This window comes from Schistocerca cancellata, chromosome 4 (genome assembly GCF_023864275.1).
Source record: "Schistocerca cancellata isolate TAMUIC-IGC-003103 chromosome 4, iqSchCanc2.1, whole genome shotgun sequence".
Classification (NCBI taxonomy): domain Eukaryota; kingdom Metazoa; phylum Arthropoda; class Insecta; order Orthoptera; family Acrididae; genus Schistocerca; species Schistocerca cancellata.
This window is the reverse complement of record NC_064629.1, coordinates 77,028,200-77,049,316: the sequence shown is the minus strand read 5'-3', so window position 1 is coordinate 77,049,316 and position 21,117 is coordinate 77,028,200. Positions and strand designations below refer to the sequence as shown.

At 38.9% G+C, this 21,117-nt stretch overlaps 1 protein-coding gene across 3 annotated transcripts in view; it reads right to left on the bottom strand.

The window, feature by feature from the left end:
• The window catches only part of LOC126184668 (muscle calcium channel subunit alpha-1-like), a 601,154-nt gene that overhangs the window by 135,962 nt on the left and 444,075 nt on the right, over nucleotides 1-21,117 (bottom strand). For all 3 annotated transcript variants that reach the window (XM_049927151.1, XM_049927152.1, XM_049927153.1), the window contains exons 25-27: nucleotides 14,372-14,573; nucleotides 6,997-7,266; nucleotides 6,791-6,868 (exon numbers count right to left, since the gene is read on the bottom strand). In XM_049927151.1, coding sequence (XP_049783108.1) covers nucleotides 6,791-6,868; nucleotides 6,997-7,266; nucleotides 14,372-14,573 — 550 coding nt within the window. The remainder of the gene's footprint in view (nucleotides 1-6,790; nucleotides 6,869-6,996; nucleotides 7,267-14,371; nucleotides 14,574-21,117) is intronic.

The window sequence follows — 21,117 nt, the reverse complement described above, 5'->3', positions numbered from 1 at the left end:
AGTGAGGATGTAAACAAAGTACTGGTACAGGAAGCTGAGCAACGTGAGCTGGTTGTTTTTCTGAGAAGTTTGGCACTCAAGATTTCAAGGAGGGTGTGCATTGGGGCATCTAAAGATCTCCAAGCAGTGTTCAGATTAGCACTGAAAGATGACGAAAATGATGTGTCAACAGGTATAAGGGGTCAAAGATATGTGTTTGTGTCAAACATAACTGTTTTTAGATGTGTGAAGCATGTTAAGAGGCAACCTACCAGCCACCGAGTGGCAACAGGGATAGTGTGGGCTTCCAATGATTTAATGGAAATAGTAGTAGGGGTGGTATGGACAAATGGCAAAGCTATTGGGGTAATGGGAGAGAGAGTCTGGGGAATAAGAAGTACCTCTTAAAGTTAAGAGGGAACCCCAGAGGTGCCAAAGTAGTTCCCAGAAAAATTAATGTAGTAAAAACAAATGCAGAACCAGAATGTGCCATAGTGGATGTGACAGATGGTAGGGAATATAAAGTTCTGTTGGACACAAGCCTCAACAGAGATAGCAGGTAGGATGCATTGGAACCCACCATGTTACAACTTGCATCAAGTAGGGGATAGTTACGTATGTCCATTGGGGTCAGTAATGATGAACTTTTTGTTTGAGGTGACCAAGTTTGGGCAGTGTGTGGGAGTGGTGTTTCATGTCAATGAGGGCTACAGCATTCTAGGGTTAAATTTCCTGCATCAACATCATGCCACAATTGACCTTCAACAATGTATAGTGGAGTTTAGTGAGAAGATATTCCAGCTAGGGGAGCTGTTGTCAATACTGATCTGTTGTGAGGAATGTCTGGTGTACAGGAAAATCCAATCAGACTGTGAACTGTGAACAATGACATTAAGGCCTAAATTGCACGATTGTGTGTCGGCTGGCACCGGAAAGTCACTAGGGTAGAATGTGGAGCCTGCTTTACCAAGTGATATGTTACGTACAGTGGAACTGTTGGATGATAGTGAGGTTTTGGATCCAGCAAGTTGTTTTTGTGGGACATGGTACTCTATACATACAAAAGAGGGACAGAAGCAAAGTAGTACCAATAATTGTGGATAATTTTTGACACCAAGGAGGTTTGGTTCTTCAAGAATACACTGTTGCCCTCATTGGAGAGTCTGGATGAGGAAGATTGTTGCTCAGAGGTTGTAGCCTATAACAGCACACTGGATGCTACTAGGACTGCATTTTTGGAAAAACTGAAGCATTTGAAGAGGGAAAGAAAGGACATAGATTGAGAAACTTTTGCTAGTCTTTCAAGACCTGCTTTTTATGCAGGCTGTTCGTTACTACTCAAGTAACACAACACAGGCTTCTGACAGGGAACGAAGCACTGGTATATAGGAGACTGTACAGAATACCATGATCTCTGCTACCAATTTTGGAAGAATTTATAATCAACAATTGCCTGATAGTGTAACAGAAGAGAGAAGTAGCCTCTGGGGGTGGAAAATGTAATTTTACTGAAGAAGTATATGGATGACTCAAAAAAAAAATCAATTTTGTTGTGACTACCGCCATTTAAATAATAAGACTACAATCGATGCCTATCCAGTTTCAAACATCAAAGAAATGATTGATAATCTTGGGCAATGCCGGTACTTCTTGACAATAGGATTGAAGAGTGTATACCATCAGTTAGAAGGTCTCCAAAGGACCAAGCAAAAACTGCATTTTCAGAACCTTGGGGACACTATCAGTATACAAAGATGCCATTCAGGTTAAATAATGCACCAGCAACACTCCATAATTTACTGGACAGAGTATTAAAAGTACTGTAACTGACAGTGTCTGGCATACCTCAACAACATAATCATCCTTTTGAGCAATATGCAGGATGATAGGCAACAACTGAGGGAAATATTTAAGAGATTATGGGCAGCTCATTTGATGCTAAGCACTGAGAAATGTCATTTTGTACTAGGAGAAGTCAATTACTTAGGCCAAGTAATTGTTAATGGATTAAATTAAGACATGAAGTTCACAAACTTACACCACATATTGCTCCACCTGCCTGTTTCTGAGCCAAATACACTCTGTGAACGGGAAGTGTTACCCCAGAATAAAATTCCATATGTCATAACCTAATGAAAATAAGCAATGCAGAGTAATTTTCATGTTAGACTACAACTTCTTGCAGGTACTGTTCTAATGGTAAATATATCCGCATTCGGTTTGCTCTGACTCCTGAGGCAGCCCCCCCCCCCCCCCCCCCCCCACTTGATCACACCCCTATAAGGCACCAGCTCATTACTCTAGAGAATGACGTTTTGCTGTCTATTCTTAAAGTGTGAAAGGCACCAACTGTGAGCTAGTCCTATTACTTAATGGTCCCACTTCTGCAACAATATTTTGTAATGAACACAATCAAAAACTTTAGCTAAATCAAAGAAGCTGACTAATGTTTGAAACTTCTTGTTTAATCCTAAACTGATGCTTGACAGCAAAAAAAATGGAATTGAAATGATTGATTACCCTTTTGCATATAGCCTTTTCAGTAACTTTTGCAAACACCAAAGGCACAGAAACAGGTCTAACATTGTCTAAAGTATCTCTCTCTTCTTTTTGAAAACAGTGGTTTCATTACTGATACCTTAATCATTCAAGAAACTGACCATTCACAAAGGAAAAATTACAGAAGTGTCTAAGTACAGGGGCTACATAGGCAGCACAGTGCTTTAATATCCTGTTACATACCCCTACTATATCCATGAGAGTCCTTGGTCTTCAGCAATTTAATTATTGACTGAGTCTACAGCTTGCCAGTATCACAGATGTGTATTACAGATACTAGTCTTGGAAGGCCATTTCTTAAGAGAATTGTGTTATTTCCTGAAGAAACTAAGTTTTTACTTAATTCAGCTACTGTATTCAGAGAGGGATTGTTAAATGCTGTACACATATCTGACTCATCAGTAACAAAAACACTTTACTACATATTCATTTGGAGAGGAAAATTTTTCCATAAGTGATAAAGTGAAAAAATAATGTGAAAGTTGTGACTTTTAGTGACGTAACACAGCATCATCATTTTTTAAAAAATGTCATGACATTTGGCATTTTCCCTAGACCCATGTGAAAACGTAAATCTGAAGGTGAAAGTACATCTATACTGGTAACACACAGCTACTGAAGGCTGAAATGGGATTTTGACTTTTTTCTCAACATTGAGAATCTTAAACTGACAACCTATTTCCCATGTACAGAAGTACAGCTCTAGATATGACATAAAATGAAGGCACTGTCTTCCAACTATGTCCATTCCAGTAAAAGACGTGATTGCGTATGTGACATTTCCTGACGCTATCCACAACTTATCTTACAGATATTTAATGTGGTGCATCATTCATACTTTTGTAGCATGCAAGTATAAATATGAAAAATGGACACAGTAGCTGTGCAAACATGTAAATCAACATGGTGTCTGAGCACATTTCAATCTAACCTTGGCATCGATCTTCGCAATAGATTACACTGCCACCATGAACTCCAGTCACAAAACAGTAAAATAATATTGAATAATTATTGAAGAAAAATACATGTGACAACCAAGATCACCTGTGAAATGTGAACATATCTGGTTGCTGTTTTGGAAGAATATGGCCACTCAAATATGTCTCAAGATTTGGAAGTACTGTGTGACATAGCTGTCTATTGACTCCCGATTGGTTCCGCAACCTTCTTGGCTGTTACTTAAAATAATGCTGACTCACAAGAATAATCTTTATCACACTAGTTTCCCAGACTTCACAGCACATTGAATTTGATATGCAGATTTTCAATGACATTGTAAACCTCTGGTAGATAACTAAATCCATCCAACAGACCTTCTAGTAGGAGTGGTATCCACATAATGAAAATAAACAACAAAAATTCTGATGCTGATTGATAGTGTCATAAGCATATACTGTTGGCTGCTGAGAAATAACTTTGTGAGAAAGATGAACTGTCGGAAAGAGAATAAAAACCTACTTCCAGTATAGTTATTGTAACATTATTATTTCGTTATGTTCTGCACATAATACATAAATATCTACTGTTTATGTGGCTGTTCACCTATTATTTCCATCTTCAGCAAGAATCCTAAATGGGACTACTGTTGCTTTTCTCTCAAACTATTTGTTGAAACACTACATGTCAGAAATATAATTTCATCATTTTTCTATGCAAGCAAAAGTGTGTCATGTTCTCTGTTTACATAATCTGTGTTTGAGATAACTGTGTAGAACCAGAGCAGGATCCAGTACAAATAATGTGAAAAATTACCTAAAAATCAGTGGCCAACAGCAAACATACTACACAATGACTTTTCTGTATGCAATGTTCAAAATTATACCAACATGATTACCAGATTCCAGAGTGATGAATGGTTAGGATCTTCACCTGTTATTGATTGTATTAAAGTCCAGTAAACACAGATTTTAAAGAATGTACTCATTCACCTAAAGATAAACATTTCATCGACTCAAGATATTTTGGTCATGCTCTTTTCCCAACAATTCCTATTTCTAAGAGGAATTGACATGAGTATGGGCTTTCACAGCTGGAGACTATATCAATAAAATTGTTCTGAGTGTGTAACTGCATCACAAAGAATGATACCTGCAGCAGTAGTCAAAACATCAATAGTTGCATCACATCATGTCATGGTCACACCCTCAGAAGAACTTTACTGAAAAGGAATGAACTTGGTCACCAAAGTATGCACTCCGTTACTCTTTCTCATACCACTCCACAACATGCTAATAATCTACAAACTGCAAATACCACTAGATAGTTACCACACTGTCAATAACATTAGTCCAAAAGGAAGTTTTATTTGGTAAAAAAGGGTCACATACGGGTAACAAACATAAAACATACACAGTCTCTCTCTTTCTCTCTCTCTCTCTCTCTCTCTCTCTCTCTCTCTCTCTCTCTCTCTCTCTCTCTCTTCTAAAGCAGTTTAAAAGGCAAATCCAGATTCCAGATGCAGCACATTTCACATTTAAATAATTACTACTTTGGCCTTCTCCTTTAATAATTGTTAGACCATCTGGAGTTCCTCATGTCTCCCTTCTGCCTTTGACTGAAAATTTAAGAAACCTCCAAGTCTTTTACTGCTCACTGTAATCATAGTTAAATCACTGGTATCACATAATATTTTGTTTATTTAACATAACACCTACAGTATTTCTCACTCATGATTAAAGCAGGATTTTAGATTAATCCCATTTAAAAGAAATTATTGACACACATCAACTCACTTGTTGAATTAAAGTAACACAAAGATAGACAGCTTTGAATGTGAAATGGACAGTGACCAAATATTTCCATGCATTCAAAGCAAAATATAGTTTTGGTAACACCTCCATAATGTCAGATACTTTTGGAGAAACACTACATCACTAATCAAGTGCAATTCTTCAGATAGAATGAAGACTGTAAATGAGAAAATACAATTTTATAATTGTAAATACAGCTCTATTAAATTATGGTCTGTTAATTAAACTTTTCAGAAAATTTTAAAGGCACCTCAATATTAACTCTTCAAGTCATTTATGTTTTCTTAAGTTTTTCTTTAATTTCTCCCATTTCCTATCTTTGTATATTCAAGTCTCACTGCTTAAGCAAGCTCCACAGACAAAATATCAGTTATCCTTAGTGACTGATACAGCAATTTTTCAGACCAAATAACTAGAGATTAAGGTTAAGTATTAACATTCTGTCTGCAACACATCATCAGAGATGGAGCACGCCCTCTGATGGGGCTAGTATAATGAAAGAAATTGCTTGTAACCTTTTCAAAGAAATCATTCCATGATTTGCCTTAAGCCCTAGTGGAACCATGGAGAAGTTAAATATTGGTGCCTGCAAGAGGGTTTGAACCTTGCTCCTCCCAAATTCGACTCCACTGTTTCAACTACTATTTCATTTTGATTGCTGCCAAGAGGTAGCATGTTAACAGGTAACAATAGGTTTCTGATACATGCCTTGTAGAATTGTTTGAAGATATCAGACACATTATTTCTATTATATGACTTCTGTTGACAGTTTACAGAGCAGCAGAAAGGACACCGCTTATTTCCATGAAGAAGTAGTACACCGATATGTATGCGTATTTAAATCCAGAGGACTCCTAATATAAATTTCTAGAAACCTCAAATCAACTTTACAACAGTGGTGGAAAACAGCTACAAAGTGTATAGAACATGTTCAAATTCCTGAAATGAGACACCAATAGTTGTTCTCTTCCCATCCAATATTAAAAAAGATTACAAAGATATTAGAATCATGAGCTTATAACAGCTGCAGGTAACATTTCTTCTTTTCTAGGGTTTGACCTATATGAAAATCATAAGAGTACCTGCTCATTTGGACCAGCATTGTGGGGGGGGGGGGGGGGGGGGGGGGAGGGAGCAGGCTATGATTTTGCTGCAGGAGGTGTCTCTTGTCATAAATGATGTGGAGGAAACTATGGAAAACTAGTGTCAACTCGGGTGAAATGTACCCTTCGTCAACATCCCAGTGGTATCATATTTTACAAACCATATCAAAAATAGAGATGACTAACATTTTGTTTGAGGAGTACTTAGGAGACTAATGGTGACAATCTCTCAGTTCAAGAACATGTATTGAAAACTGAAAATATATTTCTTTTCCAACATCTTCAATAAAAATTTCAATAACTAATACCAGTATATGTACAAAATGAGTGTTAGTGTTAAAAGTTACTTCCATAAAAACCAAAAACTCAGCATTCGCTATAACTTTTACTCACATTCACCTCATCATAGACGATGTCAATAAAGCTGCCTAGTACAATGATGAAGTCGAATACATTCCATGCATCTCCAAAGTAATTCTGAAAATTGTGAATACAGATCTTTTACTCATCTGAAGTGTATTACAGCTACATTACAAAATGTTTTACAACTGCTAGTTTTTGTTGCAAGCCAGTGTTGAGTATTAACAATACATTTTAAAGCTTACCTTGAATCTGAAGGCAGCTAGTTTGAACACAAATTCCATTGCAAAAACAGATGTGAAAAGCATGTTTAATATATTCAGAGCATTTGTATATGGTTCTGGCTGATTATGGAACTTCATTGCCAATGTAACTGTGTTCATCAGAATAAGTATAAAAATTGCATACTCAAAAGGCTGTGATGTGACAAACCACCAGACTTTATACTGAAGCCTGTGTTTAGGAATGTACCTTCGAACTGGTTTTGCCTTTAGAGCAAATTCAATACAATTACGCTGAAAAAAATGAAGAAAGAATAAGATGTCTGCTAAGTAACAAAAAAAGAAATTGAGATTTTGCATTTATACTGAAAAATACACTGTCAGAAAAAAAATGCAACACTGAGGAGGACATGTAAGACATAAATGAAAGTTGGTTGGCACGTTTCTACATCTGAAATTTTGTGCCAATGGGATAAGAATAATCAGGTTTGCTTTAAATACATGCTGTAGTGGTCATGAGCATTAGTTACCTTTGAGATTGGATGTCATGAGTTGATGGTAGTCAAGAATGCCTTTAAGGTGAGAAAGAAGCCATTATCAACACCTCAGTGAATTTAAAGAAGGTCATGTGATAGGGCTACAAGAAGCTGGATGTTCCTTCTGTGATACTGCAGGAAGATTTGGCAGTAATGTAGCCGCTGTACATGATTGTTGGCAGTGGTGGTCACGAAAATGTATGGTCGTAAGAAGCCCAGGCTCTGGATGATCATGTGGCACTACCAAGTTGGACAGCAACCATATTCATTTTACAGCTCTGGTGCACCATACTCATCTGCAGCAGCAATTTGAGCAGCAGTTGGCACCACAGTGACACAGCAAACTGTTACAAATTGGTTACTTCAAGGACAGCTCCGAGTCAGGCATTCCACGGATACCAAACCACCACCATGTGTGTCTTCAGTGGTGTCACGTGAGATTTCATTGGAGGGCAGGGTGGAGGCCTGTTGCACTTTCTGATGAAAGTGGTTTCTGCCTTGGTGCCAGTGACAGCTGTGTGTTGGTTACAAGGAGACCAGTTGAGGGCCTGCAAGCAACCTGTCTGCGTGCTAGATACACTGGATCTACACCTGGAGTTATGGTCAGGGGAGAGATTTTGTACAACAGCAGGAACACTCTCATGGTTCTCCCAGGCTGCCTGGCTACCAATTTGTCTGTCAATCTGGTGATTTGACCTATTGCACTGTCATTCATTAACAGCATTCTATGGGGTGTTTTCCAACAGGATTATGCTTGCCCACACACTGCTGTTGCAACCCAACATGATCTACGGTGTGTCCACATGTGCCTTGTACTGCTTGATGACCATATCAGTCTCAAATGAAGCACATACTGGACGCAATCAGATGATAACTCCACTGTCATCGTAAAACAACATTAACCATCCCTGTATTGACTGACCAAGTGTTACAGACATGGAACTCCACCTCACAAACTGACATCTGGCACCTGTGCCACACAATGCATGCACATTTGCATGCTTGAATTCAACATTCTGATGGTTATACCTGTTATTATTATACCAGTATTTCTCATTTGTAATGGCTTATCTCACACTTACATCACCCTGTGATCTTGTTATGTTAATCACTTAAATATGTTACTTAGACAAACATATTCCCAAAATTTCCTTATTCTACATTGATTATTTTTTATGTTGCAATTTTTTTCTGTCAGTGTATATTCTGAATTGAAGAATTATATTTAATGGCAGATTTTCACATTTAACAGTAGGACTTATTGAGGTTAAGAAATAATACTATACTAACATATTGAATTTTATGGTCTCATCTCACATATTTACCCATTTCTGCGTACCAAACACCTGAAAATGTAACAAATCATCATCAAACAGCCATATACAATGGAAATTCTATAAAGGTGAAGCTGTCCTCTGTCCAAATATTGGATTGAATACTGTCTTGCTTTATTATGTATGGAAAGAATGGAGGTGGTACACTCTTGTCTTCTTCTGACCTTTGAAACGACTGACAGCCATTCATAACGGGATGTACAGCTTACTGTAGACTCCAAACCACATTGTATCTTGACTTTTTTGACCTATAAAAATCATTGCCAAACACAAAAAAATCATACAGCTAGGCCGACAAGGCAGAAGTAACTGCAATCAAATGTCAACACTGCCGGCAAACAGTGGACAAAGTTGTGGCTGCTTGACCAGTGCACACGCCCATCTGTTTCCAAAAGCATTCCCAGAATGACTGCCCAGACAGATAGGTACAGTGCAACAAATTCAATAAAGATTGACATCTTGCTTCCATATGTAGAACCACCTTATTTTGGTGATTCCATCGGTGGATCAAGTGGATATTAATGTGATCACAACTGATTCTGAACATGAAATGGTAGGCTCAAATAAATTGTTCATCCTGTTTGCAATTTGCAATAGAGGGATCCAATTATAGGTCAATACAGTGACATCAGCTTCCTTTCTGAGCTTTCATACTTATCTACAGCTAGATGCACTGACACTAAAACCAACTGCTCACCACATAGTGAGTTAAAACAAGCAGTAGATTCTGGTCAAAGGTCATTTTACTGTTGAGGCAGCTTACACAAATGTAGTACAGCAATTCGTCTTTTTAGTGGTTAATTGCACAAACACAGAAAATATTTTTGTTGGATCAAGTTTCTGCTTTTGATTTCACTACTGATGATTTTGTGAACCTTGTCTGTGAACAAGAACCTTTTAAGAAGCTAGAAGACATTTGTAATGAGTGTCCTGATATTTTTTCAGAAGGCCTTAGAAAAGCAAGAAACTCTATAGTGTACATCGCATTAACAAAATCACCATGCTCTCGTTTATTTCATGCATGGCCCGTACCTTTAGCACTGCATCATACAGTAAAAGATGAGCTGAACAGATTGACAAACCTCAGTGGAATTGAACCTATATCCTCACAATAAACTCACAGTCTGAATTCAACCCTTATCTGATTCCAAAGCCAGACAAACTCTTCACCATGATATCTAGTGGGCAATATTTTTCAAAAACTAACCTGGCTGAGGCTTATTTGCAACTTCCTTTCAATGAAGAACCACAAAAAAATACTAGGCATCAACACTCTGCATGGTCTTTATACATTTAAGCATGTTGTTTTTGGCATGGCCATGCCCCAGCTCTTTTTTTAATGGCTCCTTTAATAATTAACAGTATTTTTGGATGTATCAATAATTTTGATGATACTGTCATCGCTGGGGCCATGATGGAGGAGTATTTACAGAACCTATGGCAACTATGTCACATTCAACAGCCTCCGGCCTAAAACATAGTCTTGACAAACCCAAATTCTTTCAACCACCAGTGGAATGGCATGGCTAGATCATATCTCACGACAGAATTCCGCCTATGAAGAAGTGTGTGGCAGTAATCACACCACTCCCACGTGCCTCAAATTTGAAGGATCTACAATCTTTCCTCTACAAAAAAATAACAAAAAAAAAATCACTTACCCTAGTTAATTTATTCCTGGCACTCCAGAGTTTGCATACCCGCTGAACAATCTTAGGCAGAAAGGCATCCCATTTTCCTGGTCAACACATTCTGAATGGATGTTCCAGACCTTCAAACAGGCCTTATCCTCTGTGCCATGCCTGTCTACTCTTCAGCTCAGTAAGTGGGGTGGTTGCCAATGGCTCTGAACAGGGATTGGGCACTGTATTAGTGCACCAAAATGCTGATGGCTCTAAACAACCAACTGCTTACATTTCAAAAACGCTCAGAACAGCCCAGAAGAAGTATTCCTAGATTGAGAAGCAAGCAGACACGGTCATTCTTGCACTAAAGAAATGAATATTTTTCTCTACAGAGCCAAGTTAGACTTAATCACTGACCGTAAGGCTCTGGTATCACTCTTTGGCCCTGGTACTAAGCTACCCAATTGAAAGGCCCACCGGCTCCAGTACTGAGCTACTTTTCACTGTATGTATAACTAAGAAATACATTTCTGAAGTGCTACTCAGCATGAAAATGCTGAAGCCGTGTCACACCTCTTGATGGACCCCAGTCTGATGTTAAGTCAAGAAGAGGACCTTTTTTTCTGTTTCAGTGATGAGGCCCAGCAAGCTGTGGATCATTTTCCCATCACTCAATCCCATATTGAAGGCACCACATGCACAGGCACAACATTACAAGTACATCAATACATCCTGTGGGGATAGCCAGACTGCATCCCTTGCCAGAAATCTAACCCAATACAGCACTATTTTCACCTCCATCACAGGCTCATCTTAGTGGATAGCATTATTTTGTCAATAACGGACCAAAATTTCTACTAGCCATCATTATAGTATGCCTTTATTCTAATATCCTGCACCTACAACACAATGGACATCTGGGTGCACTTCGTACCAAGCTGCTCACCAGGTGTCATGTCTACTGGTCTGGCTCTGACAGGCAGATAGGCAGATCAAGCACCTTATACAGAATTGTCACAAATGTACAGCAAGCAAGCAGTACCTCACCAGTCACTCTCTTCTGGCTGATGCCCTCATGGCTTTGGAAGAGAACTCCACTTGATTTTGCCAACCATTTTCTGTGTACAACCCGGCCGATAGTCATCAATGCTTACTCCATGTTCCGTTGCATTTTAACAGCTGTTCCTCCAGTGCAGATACCACTATTCAGGCATGTAACAAAGTTTTTGTCGTAGAATGTCTTTCCTGAATGATTATACCAGATAACGGGCTGCAATTCTGTGTGCAGTTTTTTGAGAATTTCTGCTAGTAGGATGAGATTCAACAGATCAAGTCACCACTTCTGCAGCCTCCAACCAACAGAGAAGCAAGAGACATTCCCAAGCTTTCAAAACCCAAATGAAAAAATATATAAATGAATCACCCACAGACAATGCTTTAGCCCTTTTTCTAACATACAGAGCTACATGTATGAGGGAGAAGAGTATGGCAGAGCTGCATCATGGCCACCAGCCACATATGCCTCCTGAACCTCCTGTCAGCTCCCATAATGTTGCCTGCCCCACGTTTCAATCTGGACAAGGAAGTGTGCATGTGAGGTTTTGAGTGCCAGGACAAGTGGGTTGATGCAGTACTCTGGTAGCAAGGGGGCTGATGTACACACGCCTTAAGACGTGGGAGCCAGGACAGTGACCTGACATTGAAACCAACTTCACCAGTGGCAGGTGACCAGCCACCCCTGTTCCAGTTCACATTTCCAGAAGCTCTTCACAGCAATGCTACATAAGATTCTTCTACACTCCTCTCACCATTTTTTTCCCACTCTTGATTAGGAGTCCTCCTTTCCTCCTTCCCTACAACCCTACATGACACCTCCAGCAGTGCACTCATCACTCTCATTTTCTAGGCCACCCACAGAAACCGGCCACCAGACCTTCCTGAGCGGCACCTCCACCAGGGATGTCTTCACCCACTTGAACCAGATGTTGACACGGCATGTCCTGCAGTGTCTCTGTTATCATCCTACTCACTGTCACAACCCAGCAGCCACTGAAACCCAAAATCCTGCCAGCCATACTCCCTCATGTGGACCAACCGGGAGCTGTTTAAGCCTGCATATCCTTTTGGTGCATCTTTTGACGTTTCTCTTGGCCGGCACCCCTCTCAGCATCCAGCTGAGTGCAGCATGACACCATGTAAAGCTGCTCATCACCCACATCAATGGGTAGGCCTGTGGTAACTGACAGGACTATCACACCTTTCGGTGGGCCTTGCACCTCGTCAGTGCCAGCATCTTCTTGCCATTCACATTATTTACAACCAGTCTGTTTTCTGCCTCTACAACCGTGGGATGCCCTGGATCACACCTCCACTCCAGTGCCCAAGGGACTCTGCATGGCACGCCCCAAAAGCTTGCCAGTGCTCTTGCGGCACCCAGCTGCCAGAGAACCGGCACTGCTTCACGTGACGTGAGCCTGCCAACCGTCGTGCTCACACCAGTGCCCACCTAGTCCCACCATCACTAGGCTGCCATCTATTTATACTGATGTCACCAGCTGCTCAAGCACTTCTTTGCTCACAGTGTACCATCTACCTACTGCCTTTGCATATGAAACTAAATCACACCATCATTGTGGATTACTCTGTTGGTTTTGACTCTGGAACTGTTCGTTATGCCTATGAAAGTTTGTACTGTATTTGTGCTGTGAAATATACCTGTTGATGACATGCTGCACATTTACTTATGTTGTGTGTCACAACAGTATCTGTTTAGAACATATAATGAAATGATGATAATGATGTTTGGTTTGTGGGGTGCGCAACTGTGCAGTGATTAGCACTTGTACAAAGTCCCAATTTTTACACAGTCCAATCTAGCCACTGTGATGGCTGCTGCTGCTGCTGCTGCTGCTGCTGCTGATGAAATGATGAGGGCAACACAAACACCCAGTCCCTAGGTATAATGAAATGTGTGCTCCCTTGGGAGAAGAAAAGATTCATTTGACCTAGTCTTAGGTTGGTTTTTAAATTACAGCACTTGCTGACTTATTTCTCTCTCTCTCTATTTTTATTTAGTTATCAAAGTGACCATCTTTTATTGCATTTGCATTTTTCTATCATATTTTTAACACATAAGATGCTGGTTTCTTTTACAAAAAGTTCTCAGATGGCTGTTGTCTTTAAGTGAAACTAACAGCACAGAAACTGATGCATGTGTTGGAATTCAGAATATTTGCTACTTTCTCGTTTCCTGCCATTTTGTTTCCATACAGCAGCTCTACTGTAGAGTAAAATTATTATATTTTACCTCTGTCGTCTAGTTTATTATCTTTCTATACGCACATCAATGGTGTCATCAAGTACCATTGTACAGATCACTCACTGTGTGCTATCATTTTACTCAGATGAATCGTGTTTACTATTCAAGTTTACTGCCATTGATTTACTTTTTTCTATATTTGGTATAAAATTTCAACAACTCCTCCTCTTCTAGAGAATACAAATAAAATAAAATTTACCATTTCATTTTACATAAGTGGTGTCTGCTTGAAAGGAAAGAACCCAAATCCAATATAAATTGTGTGTCTTCATTTGGTAGAGTGATCTTAATCAGTTCACCATGTATCACTGATACATTCTTTCAGAATCTGTAATCAATGAACTACAACTGCAATTCTTTGAGGTCATTGGAGTCACTCTTAACAGAATCTGTTTACGGTGGAAGGAGACAGGAAAATAACAGTCAACTTTTACTCGTGATTATATGCATATATATATTTAGATAATTTGACTTCTTGTTAAGCATTTTGGCACATGTAGCATATTTCACAGTAATTTTGATCTAAATATTCAACTTCAGTAATGCAAGTGTCCTAAAGTGATTATCATTTTAATCAAAAGTTACCTGGTTTTTATCCAGCTCACAGTTTTTGTATTCTTGTTCACCTTCATTTTGAAATGTAACAATAACAAAACCTACAAATATGTTCACCATAAAAAATGCAATAATGATGATGTATATGATGTAATATGCAGCAACAATTGGCCTGAAATTATAAATTGGACCATGATCTTCCTTATTTGAATCAATGGAGACGTACAGCAATCTGAAAAATAAACAGAGAGAGAAGTCAGTGCAGAACGAAGTATTTAGCTAGCAGGTAACTACATATGCCAAGATACAGGAAGATATGCAGACACAAAATCTGAAACTTAGGCAATTATACCCAGTTAATAATTCACACGCTGGTGTTGCTCAGAATGCTTGTAGCACTAAACAATGTTTGTCAGTTACAAGAGATAGGAATATGACACCCAAGAAGGATATATATTATGATGGTAAAAAAAGAACACTGAGTTGAAACATTAATGAGTTGCACTCAAATTAAATCTGATGGTAATGATATAAGAAATCAAAAATAATTTCTAAGGTAGCCTTTTGTATCAATAGTTTTTTTATATGTACAGGTCCACAGCCTTTGTGAATTTGTCTGTATAGGCTGTTCTTTTACTTGGAACCACATTTAATAAAAATCAAGATACATTACAGTAAAAAATTTTATGTATATACCATGATATACTCCACCCATCAGTGTGGGGGAAGTAAAACATGATGCTACTATCCCAGATGTATAAACCATATGTAAAATCTAGACGGTGCAATCCTTATGGGGTTTTGTCACTGTTCCAGCATACAACACATTAAATCTAACAGTGTAACTACTAAAATAAAGATATACATGGCATGGTCAGTGTCCTAAAATCAAATGGTAAGCATATCAGCAACTGTAACAGTGCAACTAAGGTAGTGTAACCAATGGGTGAATTTGTTATGAAAAAGTACCTAGATTACTTTCACTACATTTGGCAATGAAACAAAATTGGAAATGATATTAGGAGAGAGTTACTTTTGATATAAATTTAATGGCACATTAATTACATGAATTGTTAGTTAACAGTGGTGTTTGTGGTCATATCTGTTATTATTTAAGTGGAGCAGAATATTCTGTTATGAATAGCTGTTTGCTGCTATGATATCATGACTGTATCTGGTTGAAGATGATGTGTTTCACTTCTATATTTTAAGTTTAAAATAATTAAATGTTAATCATTCAAGCATTCACACACACACACACACACACACACACACACACACACACACACAGCGTTAAAAAAGTGTTGAATATTTTGAGAGGTGGTAGTAACTACAAAAACATGTCCAAAAACATGGGCTCTAAAATGCATACCTTAAGACCTATGATTACTTGTTCATCTTTGATACTGTGAAACACATCTCTTCTATTGCACGCTCTTTGCTTTCCATACTTTGGAAGGAGACAGAATGGACCAAAAGAAGAAAAAATGTCCAGTAAACACAGGATCTACAATGCATACCTTAAGAGCTATAAGCATTTTTTCACATTTACTACTGAATAAGTAGTTCAGTTATGCTTTCACAAAAACACGGAACACGGGTGTAGTCTGGGTGCTGGGGCCTGTTCCCCTGCACCGTTCCTATTGCCTCTGGCAGTCATACTTCTAGTTTGTTTACGCTTGTTGCCAAATGTCAGTTTATAGCACCTGTGAATGTATTTTGACCACACTGAATGTCTTTCCCTAACTTGTAAATACAGTTATTTTTGTTTATCTTCTCTAAGCAGCTTGTCAGTTCTACCTGTATAATTGTCAAGCATGGGCCACATGGCTATGAATGCCCACAAAAGGTCAAAACCGAGAAAATACGTTGAGAATATGCACAGATGTGCAAATTTTTCTGAAAATAGATGTGAATTTTGCTAAAAATAGATGTTACATTATATCCCTCTCTAGGTCATAGAAAACCACCATCAAGGCATTTACAAATTCAAAGTTTCTGATTTTTTGTCCCTGATCGTCTGCACTGCCAAGAAATGCTTTTTTCAAAAATTAATGGCCACAATGACTACATCATTATTTTTTTTAAAAAAACACTTTCTTCATGTACCAGTGATCTAAGTGGGGCAATAAGGACATGTGCTACTAGATGCACGTGAGCATTATGGAAATGGTCCATGAACAGAAAGGGAAATTCCTGTAGTGAAGAAGATGCTCTTTTCACAAAACTCCAAGAGAAACTTTAGAGAACTAGCATTTGCAACAGACTGGATTGATCCAACTGCCACTAACATACATCTTGTGTAAAGACAGTGAATACAAGATGAGAAATCAGGACTGTAGGAAACATATACACATTCTTTTTCTTTCAATCCATTTGGAAGTGGAACAGGAAAAGAAATGACTAGCAGTTGTACAAGGTACTCTTTACCATGCAGCATACAGTGGCTTGTGGGGTATGTGTGTGTATGTATGTATGTATGTATATGTAGATCCTAGTTTAGTGTGACAATTAACTGAACCAAAATATTTGCACAATTCAGTAAGAAACTTTACCATGCACCATACGGTGGCTTGTGGGGTATGTATGTGTATGTATATGTATGCTCTAGTTTAATATGACAGCTAACTGAACCAAAATATTTGCACAATTCAGTAAGAAACATCTATTCTGCAAATTAGTTTTACACTCTCACTATGTTCAGCACATGTTACATCAGAATGAGCAAATTACAGGGTGCAGCCAGTTTTCTGGTCGGTTGAACATTTACATATTCCAATTATTTTCCTCCATTTTGCCAAGCATTGTTTTTCCTGCATTTTTTCATAATATTGTTCGTGAGGAGAACACTTATTTTTTCCTCCAGGTAGTATTCTGTTTTTAATATTAGTCTGTTTCACATTCATGGAATTTTTTTTATAAAGACTGAGTAGAGAAATGCTGCAGAGTGGGTATAAATTACGCGTAAAGTTTGGTCTGAGGTATCTTATCCATGTTTTCAAAAATGCATTCAGGTTAACATTCATGACACTTGCACATAAGGATATACCTCACACTAATACATTAAATATATTCACAATTGTGAATATGGGCAACCACCCACTGTGGAATGGAATGACAACAATGAGAATTTTGCATCGTCATCAGAATAACACGGGCTCTGCAGTATTATATATTTCACACTGGTGTGGCATATTTTGAAGTACAGGTACAGGATATCCCAAATCTCTAGAGTGAAAATAAAATACATGACTGTGTTTCCTAAGCTGAGAACTTGGAGGTAGGAACCGGAACCAATAGTTGGAAATAAATAGTTTTTCTTTTTTTCAACAAACAATTTATGCCTTACAGGAAAAACTAAACCTTGTAACAACTGATCAAAGTGACAACTGACACTTAACATGTACCGTATTTACTCGAATCTAAGCCGCACTTTTTTTCCGGTTTCTGTAATCCAAAAAACCGCCTGCGGCTTAGAATCGAGTGCAAAGCAGGCGGAAGTTCTGAAAAATGTTGGTAGGTGCGGCCACAACTAACTTCTGCCGTCGAATATACAGGGTGTTTCAAAAATGACCGGTATATTTGAAACGGCAATAAAAACTAAACGAGCAGCAATAGAAATACACCGTTTGTTGCAATATGCTTGGGACAACAGTACATTTTCAGGCAGAAAAACTTTCGAAATTACAGTAGTTACAATTTTCAACAACAGATGGCGCTGTGGTCTGGGAAACTCTATAGTACGATATTTTCCACATATCCACCATGCGTAGCAATAATATGGCGTAGTCTCTGAATGAAATTACCCGAAACCTTTGACAACGTGTCTGGCGGAATGGCTTCACATGCAGATGAGATGTACTGCTTCAGCTGTTCAATTGTTTCTGGATTCTGGCGGTACACCTGGTCTTTCAAGTGTCCCCACAGAAAGAAGTCACAGGGGTTCATGTCTGGCGAATAGGGAGGCCAATCCACGCCGCCTCCTGTATGTTTCGGATAGCCCAAAGCAATCACACGATCATCAAAATATTCATTCAGGAAATTAAAGACGTTGGCCATACGATGTGGCCAGGCACCATCTTGCATAAACCACGAGGTATTCGCAGTGTTGTCTAGGGCAGTTTGTACCGCCACAAATTCACAAAGAATGTCCAGATAGCATGATGCAGTAATCGTTTCGGATCTGAAAAATGGGCCAATGATTCCTTTGGAAGAAATGGCGGCCCAGACCAGTACTTTTTGAGGATGCAGGGACGATGGGACTGCAACATGGGGCTTTTTGGTTCCCCATATGCGCCAGTTCTGTTTATTGACAAAGCCGTCCAGGTAAAAATAAGCTTCGTCAGTAAACCAAATGCTGCCCACATGCATATCGCCGTCATCAATCCTGTGCACTATATTGTTAGTGAATATCTCTCGTGCAGCAATGGTAGCGGCACTGAGGGGTTGCCGCGTTTGAATTTTGTATGGATAGAGGTGTAAACTCTGGCGCATGAGACGATACGTGGACGTTGGCATCATTTGGACTGCAGCTGCAACACGGCGAACGGAAACCCGAGGCCGCTGTTGGATCACCTGCTGCACTAGCTGCGCGTTGCCCTCTGTGGTTGCCGTATGCGGTCGCCCTACCTTTCCAGCATGTTCATCCGTCACGTTCCCAGTCCGTTGAAATTTTTCAAACAGATCCTTTATTGTATCGCTTTTTGGTCCTTTGGTTACATTAAACCTCTGTTGAAAACTTCATCTTGTTGCAACAACACTGTGTTCTAGGCGGTGGAATTCCAACACCAGAAAAATCCTCTGTTCTAAGGAATAAACCATGTTGTCTACAGCACACTTGCACGTTGTGAACAGCACACGCTTACAGCAGAAAGACGACATACAGAATGGCGCACCCACAGACTGCATTCTCTTCTATATCTTTCACATCACTTGCAGCGCTATCTGTTGTTGAAAATTGTAACTACTGTAATTTCGAAAGTCTGTCTGCCTGAAAATGTACTGTTGTCCCAAGCATATTGCAACAAACGGTGTATTTCTATCGCTGCTTGTTTAGTTTTTATTGCCGTTTCAAATATACCGGTCATTTTTGAAACACCCTGTATGTAGCGCTACACAAGCATGCTTTGTGGGCACAAAGATAAATACTGGCGCCAAAACCTTTTATTTTCTCCGCCCCGAGTTTCGACCACTGCATTTCATACATTATCCAACGAAGTAAATACAAATTCCATATTGTTCATCTTTGAATGTAGCAGAATTTCAATGTACTACAAAAATCCGACTGGCAAGACTGTTAGGGATGTTTGTCAATATAGCCAACTCTACGTTCCGAGTATTTTCCTACCTGTGAGAAGAGATGGTTGCTAATAGGAACCTGATGAAATATGAATCACATGCAGTATTCTCTTCACCATAAGAATAATATGAATCTAAACATTTTGTCATCTATTCTTTCGTGTTTGCTGCTATCTCATTTAAATCCTGTCTGCCTAATAAACTACGAAACTAGAGTGAGACAACAGCAAACGTGGAAGAATATACATATCGTATCATGTTTATATTCGTATTATTCTTATGCCTAATAGTGATATAGTCAGAAATGAAGCACGGCAACTGATTAGATTTTAAATGTAAGATGACTAATTTGTGTGCAGAATTTGATGTACTAAAGAAGCGGCCGCAAAGATTTTCAAACGGAGAAAAATTTGCGCCTAACTCTCGTTCGGAACATGTTCTATCATACGCAGTCTATTATTTGGTTCTTGTTGATCATTATCAAAGAAAGCAGCAGTGTAAGTAACAACAAATAGCAGTCTCTTACCATTGTTTCACTAATGAGATGATTCCTCTTTTTTTTTTTTTTTTTTAAGCGGCGGTAGCGCGCACAAAAGCAAGTCACGCCGCGAGCGGCGACAGGCCATAAACACACACTATCAGAATGCGACAAACAATGCATGACACAGTACAGTAATGCATTTTCAGCTTAGAGTGACATAAACACCTATAACAAAAAAAACGGCACTTATCAGATCAAAGCAAAATAAGCAATCGATTCAAACCAGACGAAGCACGTGAAAAAGGAAGGGTACCCATATAAATACGGATGGAGCGCCTGACGCATAGCAATGGCTACCTGGTAAAGCTTAACTGCTAAGCTTACGACTCGAACCAAACTATTGTAGCTGTATCGTCTTTCATTCTGTGTCTCATATTACAATGGACCAACTTTGTTTCGATTTGGAGGTGCGGCCTAAAACTTTTCTCTCCTCTTCAATTTCGAGTCTCAAATTTCAGATTCGAGAAATATTTTTTTCCTTTATTTCAAGTCTCATTTTTCAGGTGTGGCTTAGATTCGAGTGTGGCTTAGATTCGAGTAAATACGGTATGCATCACAACATAATCCACTGACATAACAAAACACTGCTTTCAAACTCATTTGACCCTGTTTTTAGGATATGGATGTGATTGTGATATGTGAGTTTCCAAAAAGGGACATTTTTCCATGACTGAAGGATGGATACTGAGCTACATGGTATTGCCTACTAGTATTAGCACAGATAAAATTCAGCTAGCCACAGCCTTAATTGAACAGTTGTTACCTAGTAAATATCTTTCACACACTAACTCATGATACAAGTACAGCAACTCGGCATGATATGCCTCACAGATCTGCCTCTAAGCTCATTCTACAATGTGCAGGGCAGCACTGTCACAATAGCTGTTAAGAGCCACCAGAAAACGGTATCATTCATAATTCCATATAACAGAGTTGA